Genomic DNA, 9,491 nt, shown 5'->3' on the forward strand with positions numbered 1-9,491 from the left:
CTTTAGAAGTGCTATTGTTTTTATCTGTTAAGACGTCAGTCAGTTTAAATCAGGGATGAAATTTGACCCTAACCCGATAATACGGCCACCCTGTTAATTCGGCCAAATTTTCATGGCTCGTTGGTGACCGTATTAACAGGGTTCCACTGTACTTCCCACTAGCAATCCTTGCTAACTACCGTTACTTGCAATGCGAGTAAAGAGATGAATGGGCTTCCCACTTTTAAAACTGCAGAGAGCCACATTTAAAATGACTACTTCTAAGTTCCCACACCAGCAGATGTTGTAGGGTTGCTCACCTTGTTTACTGCTAGGTGGCTTCTTATGATGGACAACCCTTTCTGAGTCATGCTTGCTCCTTCCATTGAAAAAAAATCTGCCACAATATGTGCCAAAGAAACAAGACACAATGGCACAGTTGAATGAGCTTAGGATTGTAAAATTGAGCCGTGCAATCAGGTTAACTATTTGGACGCCATCCTGCTCCAAATCCAGATGACTTTGGTAAGAAAAGTACGCAGCAAAATGGTGGAAGAAATTGCCAACCATCATCTAAAAACCGGTGAGAGTAATTATAAAAATACTCGGACCGGTTGGTATAATAATTAACGGACTGGTTGTGAGCTTTTGTCATGAGAGCAAATAGATAATTGAAACAGAGATATAATTTTGTAAAGTCTTCAGCAATTTCAGTGGTACCTAGAAATCAAGAATTTTCCTAATCAAAATGTTCAAACAGTGCAGACCATAGAATCTAATAAATGTATGCTAGATATCGACAAGGTATCTGGAAGACAAGACACATGAATTGTACGCTTGTGTCTTACAAGTAAACAAATAAAGTCATAGTCCAAATTTAAGATCCCCTTTGTTATCATTTACATTTTGTCATTTTCTAATAATTTTCTGAACTTTTATTTATCAAGCTCTCCTTAAAATTTGAGATTCAGACATCAGCAATTCATTCTTGATTTTATCACTTTCCCACCCCTCTCAATAACATTACCCACCCACTGAGCGGTGCTGTACAAACAAACATACTAGAAGGTTTTTGTACCTCACGATCAAAACCAACAACTCCAGTGGCAAGGGAGGTGCCTGCAAAGTTTGATTTAAAACACTCCATGCTTTGTGTCACGTGATCAAGATTTGATCTAAAAATGGCATGACCCTTGTTACGATCATCATGCTTGTAAATTCTTCAACCCCACTGGTTCAATGTTCGGTCTCTCCTGAAGATTCACTTTCCTTCAACCTCTTCGAGTACACTTGGAAATCACACGAAACCTCAAAATTTCCCTTAAATGAGGAAACAGCAGCAACAATACCTTTGGTTACATGTAGTTACTAACCTATAAAACAAAAGGCTTCTTCCTTGCTGATCTGGTCAACGTTTGGTTTTACAATGCATGCCGTCATGTACATCTATGTACAATGTACATGTATCTCTTCCCCAAATGCATGCAGAAATTGCACTCCTCAACTTGAATTACTAACAAAACGTGATGATACTGCTCAGACTAAATAATCTGACAGCAAAACAGTAGAATTCTACAGAATAACTTTGTTAGTTCAACATTGACTGATAAAGGCAAAAAAGAAAGTTAGAATGATTCATTTGCTGCCTTACTGCAAATCGCAACAGCTTCTCATCGCCAAGCAATGCACCAAATCTTGTGACTGTCTCATCCCAATTTTCTATTTTAAAAAGGACATCACTGTGTCTTCATCTCTCCCGCTTCCATTCTCAGGTCTTTTAATAATATTTCACCATAAGAGACCTGATAGGATATTTTAGAGATACTGAGAGAAACATGAAAATAGATTGATGGAAGTTAGGGGTTTCTAGTTATGCCAAATGTATATATATTTTAAGGGCTAGTCAGATTCATTGACTATTAATTGGTCCAAAAACTCAAATAGAGTGCTCTTCGAAAAAGGATTAAATGATCACAATGCTTTCAGATTTCAAATTTCAGTTTCAAATTTCCCTTACCAAATAAATTTACATGATGTAAGACACACATTCATGTAGCAGCCCCTTATTTTAATTTCTTCCCTGAACTTTTCCTGATCTGAGGCAGCCCAGCTTGGTTTTCTACCAGAGGTTTAATATTGGAAAACTAGTAAAATCATTGTTTTCTTAAAGTTAAGGTCATTCCGAAAATGAACTGGCAATAGATTTTTGTTCATACTTTGTCCACTGAAGATTTGTCATATGATAACTTCAATTTTGAAATAAAAAAGGGAGGTGCCCATGCTCATTAAAGAGCAGTGAGGCATTGAAAATGCCCCATTTTGGCATTATTTAGTGTTCATTATAATAATTCACTCTAATTTACTGTCACGGCCTCATAAGCCCAGATATGGCAAGCCAATTGTAGCAATATTCAATACCTAAATTCAATTTCAATTCAATGAAATTCAATTTCAATTCAGTGAAATTCAGTTTCAATTCAATTTCAATTCAATTTCAATTCAATTTCAATTCAGTGAAAATTCAGTTTCAATTCAGTGAAAGTTCAATTTCAATCAACGAAATTCATTCAATGAAGAAATGAAATCACGATTCAAAGAAAATATATATAGTTACTCATCCCGTTGAAAATCACTTCCGGTTAGTGACCGGAAATGGTAAGTTGCATCCGGGGTAGTTAGAATACGGGAGCTGTATGCTTTAATTTTTCCGCGGGAACATTTTACTGGCAATATGGCGCGTGCCGAATCAGAGTTTGACGCGGAAATGGATTTACCCGAATTTTTGTCGTCTGTGCTGGATAGGACAGAGGAATATATAAGCAGCAATGAAACAAACATCAAAGACTTGCAAGTACAATTTGTAGTTCCCGATAGAACTGTAAGTCTTTTGCGCTCTATTGCCTTTGACATTGAGCAAGATCGGATGGAGTGGGAGTCCCTAGCTACAGCCTTTTTAGAAGTACTACGGGCTATCGAAAATCACATCAAAACTCTAGCAGTAGACCTTCATTAATTTCACGAAGTGAATGCGAAACCCTCAGAACGGGAAATCCTGGGAGACCTCATGTCTACGTACCTGCCGAAACGTTAGAAGATCTTCTAGGTCTTGGATTCTCAATGGCAAAAATTTCTCGGATGTTTGGCGTGTCTCGCTGGACAATTCATCGCAGAATACAGTCATATGGCTTGCAAAACACGGTGCAGTTTAGTTTGTTGTCGGATGGGGAATTGGACGAGTTAGTTCTCGAATATATGGGTCGTCATGGATTTACAACAGGGCGAACATACTTAGTCGGGTACCTTAAGTCAGTTGGACTGAGGGTTCAAAGGAGAAGAATTCGTGAGTGTTTGGCAAGGGTGGATCTGGCGAATACTGCCTTGAGGTGGGGGATTGTTGTTTCTCGTAGGCAATACTCGGTCCCGTGGCCAAATTCTCTATAGCATTAAGATGGGCACCACTCTCTTATTCGCTGGGGTCTTGTAATCCATGGGTGCATAGATGGTTTTTCCAGACGGATTATGTTTCTCAGATGTAGTAATAACAATCTTTCGCAAACTGTTCTGGACCTTTTTCTGAAAGCAATTGAAAATGATGCGTTGTGGCCATCACGTATTCGTGTGGATTATGGTGTCGAGAATGTACAAGTTTGTGATGCTATGGTGGAAGCAAGAGGTGAAGGTAGGGGGAGGTTTATAGCAGGTCCCTCCACGAGAAATCAGAATTGAAAGACTCTGGAGGGACGTGTTCAGGTGCCTGTGCCATCTTTTCTATTACGTGTTTTATGCATTGGAAGATACAAGCTTGCTCAACATCGAGAACCCAACGGATCTATTTGCGCTGCATTTGACATTCATCCCAAGAACAAACCTTGCACTTCACGAATATATGGAGGCTTTTAACCATCACAAGGTAAGGACAGCAAACCATTGGTCTCCGTATCAGATGTGGGTAAATGGCATGCTAAACAAGGAGAACCCCTTACCACATGGGCAACTAGACGAGGATCCCAATGATCTGGAATTCTATGGTGCTGACCCAGACGGGCCATCTCCATTTGAAGATAGCAATAACAAAGTTGTTGTTTCCCAAGTCACATTACCAGTTGAACATCAGTCAGTTCAAGCGAAAGTTCTGGAGCAGATAGACCCACTGGCGTCATCAACACAAATGGGCATGGATATATACACTAAAATTCACCAAATAGTAAAAGAAAGCATTGAAAACACTTAAAAACACTATACCTTATTGACAAATTGTGCAGCTATGTGCAGTGTCTGTGTGGGTTGTGCAGAGATAAAAAAAATCAGGAACAATCACGAATATATGGAGACTCAACCAATGTTTTCTTCACCGAGTTTTCGACTTATCTTGAATCCATTCTTTTGTCTAAGGAACAGCTACTGATTACCGGTGACTTTAACATCCATATTGATGCTGTTGATGATCCTGACTCTCTTAAACTGTTGGATCTCTTGGAGTCTGTTGGTCTACGGCAACACGTCTCCCAGCCTACTCATGTTCATGGACACACACTAGGTCTTATTATCACCCGATGGTCTGACCAAATCATCCAGGATTCACCACAAACTGATCGTTTCATATCAGACCATGCATCACTTCTTTGCAAGCTACTTCAAGATAAACCAGCTGTGACAACTAAGAAGGTCACTTACAGGAGGTTCAAATCAGTGGACCTGGATTCACTCAAAGCTGACTTAGCTGCCTCTGGATTATGCCAAGAACAATCCGATGAGTTAACTAATGTCACCCCGGAGGGAGTTGATGCGCTCTTACGTAACTATAACAAAACTCTGTCCAGAATGACCAATTGTCATGCGCCATTAAAAACAAAGACCTTGAGGGCTAGGCCGAGGGTACCTTGGTACAACGCTGACATAGATGTCGCTAAACGAATACGTCGGAAAGCTGAGCGAAGATGGAGAAAAACTAAATCGCTGTCAGACCTGATTATCTTTAAGTCTAAGAAAAATCACGTGACTCATCTCATGAACCAAGCTAGACGGGCGTTTTATACCAACTTTATCGATGAGAACAGTGCCGATCAAGGAAGGCTATTTAGAGCTACCAAGAAACTCCTTTCCAGAAAGGATGAATTATCTTTTCCCGACTATCATGACAAAACGGCCCTAGCCAATGACATCAACGGCTTTTTCGTTCGTAAGATCACCAGAATTCGTTCAGACATCGATGCCACTGTTGTGGATGATGGAGTACCCACTCCACCTGCAGTAGAAGTCGTTCCAACATGTTTATCTTAAAGCGCCTTCCACCCTCTTACTGAGAATGATGTATGGGCGTTAATCCAGACGTCAGCTAAGAAGTCTTGTCTAACGGACCCCATGCCAACATCACTGGTCGTCGGTTGTCTTGATGTGCTCCTCCCCGTCATCATGCGCATAGTTAACTCATCGTTGTTCTCAGGCTACTTTCCTGGTGAATGGAAGGAAGCTCTTGTCAACCCCCTCCTAAAGAAGGCTGGCCTTGATTCGGTGTTTAAAAACCTTCGACCTGTGAGTAATCTTCAATTCCTATCAAAATTGACAGAACGCGCTGTATTTGACCAGACGTACAACCACATGATGGATCTTGGCCTGTATCCTCCACTCCAGTCTGCATATCGTAAATGCCATAGTACCGAGACTGCGCTCCTAAAAGTCCAGAATGATATACTAATGAATATGAACCGCCAGCACGTGACACTTCTAGTTCTTCTAGATCTCAGTGCGGCTTTCGACACGGTGGACCACAAAATCTTACTTCATCGTCTACAGTCGAGTTTTGGTATCACAGGAACGGCTCTGAAGTGGTTTAAATCTTACCTTTCTGACCGATCGCAAAGCGTCTTTTTAGACGGCTGTCTCTCTGAGAGTTCCAAGCTGCCACATGGGGTTCCTCAAGGCTCATGTCTGGGACCCCTGCTATTTACGATCTATTCTAGCAAGCTATTTGAGGTGATAAAGGATCATCTACCTGTTGCACATGCGTATACAGATGACACGCAACTCTACTTGTCCTTCAAGCCTGACACCATATCAAGTCAATCTGATGCAATCGAAGCAATGGAACTCTGCATAAAGGCAATCAGAGCGTGGATGATTACTGACAAGTTAAAGCTAAATGACGACAAAACCGAATTCTTAATAATTGGTACACGACAACAGCTTAGCAAGGTGGACATCGAGAAGTTATTGGTGGGTAATGTGAGTGTTGCACCTGTTGCTGTTGCAAGAAACCTCGGAACCTGGTTTGATACCAACCTTAGTCTAGTGACACACATTACGAAGACATGTAAAGCTGCTTTTTATCATCTGCATAACATTAGACGTATTAGGAAGTTTCTTACGGTTGAGTCTACCAAGGTGCTAGTGCATGCCTTCATAATGGGACGCATTGATTACTGTAACAGTCTTATCCATGGTTTACCGACCACTCATATTAATAAGCTACAATGTGTGCAAAACGCAGCTGTTAGGCTAATTTGCTCGACTCCGCGTTTTAGTCGCATTACTCCTGTATTATATTCTTTACATTGGTTACCTGTCAGATTCAGAATTGTTTATAAGATTTTAATAATTACTTTTAAGGCCATACATAGCCAGGCACCGGACTATATTTGTAATCTTATTCGTGTTAAAAATCCCTCCCGGTATGGTCTACGCTCTAATTCTCAAGTTTTATTAGTACCACCATCCACGAAAACGAAGAAAACACTTGGTGACAGGGCATTTACTGCTGCTGCACCATCACTTTGGAACAAATTGCCGTGTGCAATGACAGATGAGGACAATTTTAACCATTTTAAGTCCAAACTAAAGACATTTTTATTTAGAAAAGCGTTTGAATAACTCTTGATGTTTTATATACATTTTTACTAGATCCCTTGTTTTCAATATTTTAATTTTTAGCTCGCTACCTTAGCCTAATGTACATAATTATTGTAAATAATTAGTTTTAAATTTATCACACTATTCATAGCATATCGTTTAATTTATATTACTCATATGGTTTGTTAGGCGCATTTTTATTATTATTATTATTATTATTATTAACAGGATTCAATATGGCTGCAAGATTGCCAATCAAGTTCAGTACACAACTTGAGAGTTGAAAACGTACTTAAGTAACTTCAACTTATTTTATTTCAGTAAAATACAACAGTAACATCAGCAGTTATCTCTGGTGGAACAGATATCCTCACATTTCAATGGATATGACACTGTGATAGAATTAATTAGTGAAAGTTCTTGTGACTAAAAACAATTACAAATAATGTCAACTTTTTGTAACCTATAATCAGAGCATTACAGCTTTCCAAAATATGCATTTGCAAAGGCCAGATCATAAAGATTAAATAGTTGCTCCTCACTTGACAGCAATGAACCATTTGTACATCTTGGTAAGCTCAAGGTATTTGCACAGGTGTTAGCAGTAGGTAGAAAAGGGCATTCTGTGTGGGGGTTTGTGCGATGACTTGTTGCCTCAACGAATTCTATAGAAGGTGCTATTCTAAACCCTAGAAGGGGCTCTTCATCACTGCCAGTAACAAATTGAAGTATATGCCCCAAAGTGATTGCACCCCTTTGCCCACTTGCTGCAAGTCTGGTGTATTTAGAGAACAACTCATAAATTTCTGTTTCGAAACGGCGTGCATTGCTACCCTCTTCAGAAAAATTTGGTGAAAGAAGGGCCATCAGCTTTCTTCTCGATAAAGCATAACTTTGGGAAGGTCTGAAAAGATGAAGGAAGTTAGGTATAGCATTCCCTATTTCATAAAGCCCCAGGTTTTTAAAACCAATTCGAAGCTTTGCAATACATGGGCTTGATGGCTCTTGGGAAGAAAAAAGCGCTTGGGGGTTATCTTCTTTCACAAATCTGGGGATACTGCCATTCTGCAAAATGCTAAGGGCCTTAATAAGCCCAATGGTTGAATAATCATCAGCAAGATGGTCTTTAAGACCATTGTCAAAGTATGTAGCTTCAATATCTCGTAAACATAGGCGAAAGAACTCTTTTCGAGGGCCACCATAATCCTCAGCACACTCACCATAAAATCCAACCGAGAGTGTTAGTCTGGGGTCTTTTAAGAATTGAACTTCATCCATTGCTGATTTTAAAACATCTTGTTGATTGATTAACATGAAGTTGGTTTCACCCTCTAGACTTTCAGAAACATCTTGCACATCCAGTGGCCTTCCGCTTACAATCACACTTTGTGCATAACGTAAAATTTCTACAGGATTCTCAATGCCATTGGCTCTACAGTAATTCACACAACGCTTTGCAAGCAAATCCACAGATGGATCTTCAGTGTTATCAGCTAGTGTCTCCTCCCCTGCTGACTGAAATCTTGTACTACCCTCTTCAGAAATGGGTACTGATTGCATTTCACTTTGCTTCTGTTGTTCAGAAACTGGTTGACTCAACATTTCTGCCAAAAAAGTAAAATTAAAGGATAAATAAATATTTGCTGACAACTTGCCTTGTGGGGAACAAGCCAGAAGCTTTGTACTATGACTATAGAAGGAGATGGCTTTTTATGCCAACATGGGTTTTTACCATGGGCAACTGTTACACACATTGCTGGTTTACTATTAGCACTAGAAATATGATCTGCAAAAATTTTAAAATAAAAAAAGATCTCTTACTCTATTTTACAGAATTCAAGTACTGTAGTAAAAAGGAAGAAATGTTACTATGGTAACAATTTAGTTTTGGCATTAAAACTTTGCCTCAAATAACTGTAGCAAAGGAAGAAAGGCAATTTCAAATTGTCTTAAGTGTCACTATACAGAGTAATGCTGGCACACCAGGAAATTATTACACTAATGGGCACACAAAATCTACATTGTTTCGATTTCCACAAATGTATGAGTATGTTTAACCTCTGGAGGACAAACAACCCATTTTCAATTTAACAAAGTTTTCATTCTTGTTTATAATTTATTATCTACATCCAGGACTAGCAAATTAACAACGTTGTCCCCTCCTTGTCTTAGGTTCCCTGGGGATGGTCCATGATACCTTGACATACAAAAAAGGCAGCAAATTTAATGTTTTAATGTTAGTATTGTTTTTTTAAAATTTTGTATTAACTGGGCCCAAATTAATGACAGTAATAACATACTTACCAGGCAAATCATGATCTGATGAGCTATTTACGTCGCCATCGCATATTAAACAGTTCAGTCCACTTTTCAGTTTAACATAAATAGCTCCTTGTCCGCAGAGCAGTTTCACTTGCTTGTACGAGTACTCTCCACAACTGACAGGTATGCTTAACTTCCGCCGGTTAGCACGAAGAAACACAAAATCCCCGTTACCGACTAATGGATGTTTTAGTCTAATTGCATCGCCAATTTTGGATCGAATTTCTGCCTCTCCATCCGTGCTCACAAAATTAACAAATCCTCGAAGCAAAATGTTGTCATGGTTAATTGACAAATTTTCTTCGTCGTCGTCGTCCTCCTCCTCCTCCACATACATATGAGCA

General features: G+C 39.4%; 1 protein-coding gene and 2 pseudogenes across 1 annotated transcript; 2 read left to right on the forward strand and 1 right to left on the reverse strand.

The window, feature by feature from the left end:
• The first annotated feature begins 2,570 nt into the window (after positions 1 to 2,570).
• On the forward strand, positions 2,571 to 4,210 carry LOC145467101 (uncharacterized; annotated as a pseudogene).
• A 33-nt stretch (positions 4,211 to 4,243) lies between these two features.
• LOC145467106 (uncharacterized) lies at positions 4,244 to 7,125 on the forward strand (annotated as a pseudogene).
• Positions 7,126 to 7,205: 80 nt separating this feature from the next.
• Positions 7,206 to 9,484, reverse strand: LOC145467116 (uncharacterized). The gene is made up of 2 exons (XM_081450656.1): positions 9,130 to 9,484; positions 7,206 to 8,429 (listed from the first exon to the last, which is right to left on the reverse strand). Exons 1-2 carry the CDS (start codon positions 9,482 to 9,484, stop codon positions 7,303 to 7,305), a joined length of 1,482 nt encoding a protein of 493 aa, XP_081306782.1. The 3' UTR covers positions 7,206 to 7,302.
• Positions 9,485 to 9,491: the final 7 nt, after the last annotated feature.

The sequence above is a fragment of the Orbicella franksi genome, chromosome 2, assembly GCF_964199315.1.
Source record: "Orbicella franksi chromosome 2, jaOrbFran1.1, whole genome shotgun sequence".
NCBI classification, from domain to species: domain Eukaryota; kingdom Metazoa; phylum Cnidaria; class Anthozoa; order Scleractinia; family Merulinidae; genus Orbicella; species Orbicella franksi.

What these genes read in the sequence shown, in the direction of transcription:
- LOC145467116 (XM_081450656.1), bottom strand. Translation starts at nt 9,484, where the DNA reads ATGTATGTGGAGGAGGAGGAGGACGACGACGACGAAGAAAATTTGTCA. An exon ending in ATCAGATCATGATTTGCCTG is followed by an intron (nt 8,430 to 9,129) that starts GTAAGTATGTTA and finishes CTTTTTTGGCAG; the next exon opens with AAATGTTGAGTCAACCAGTT.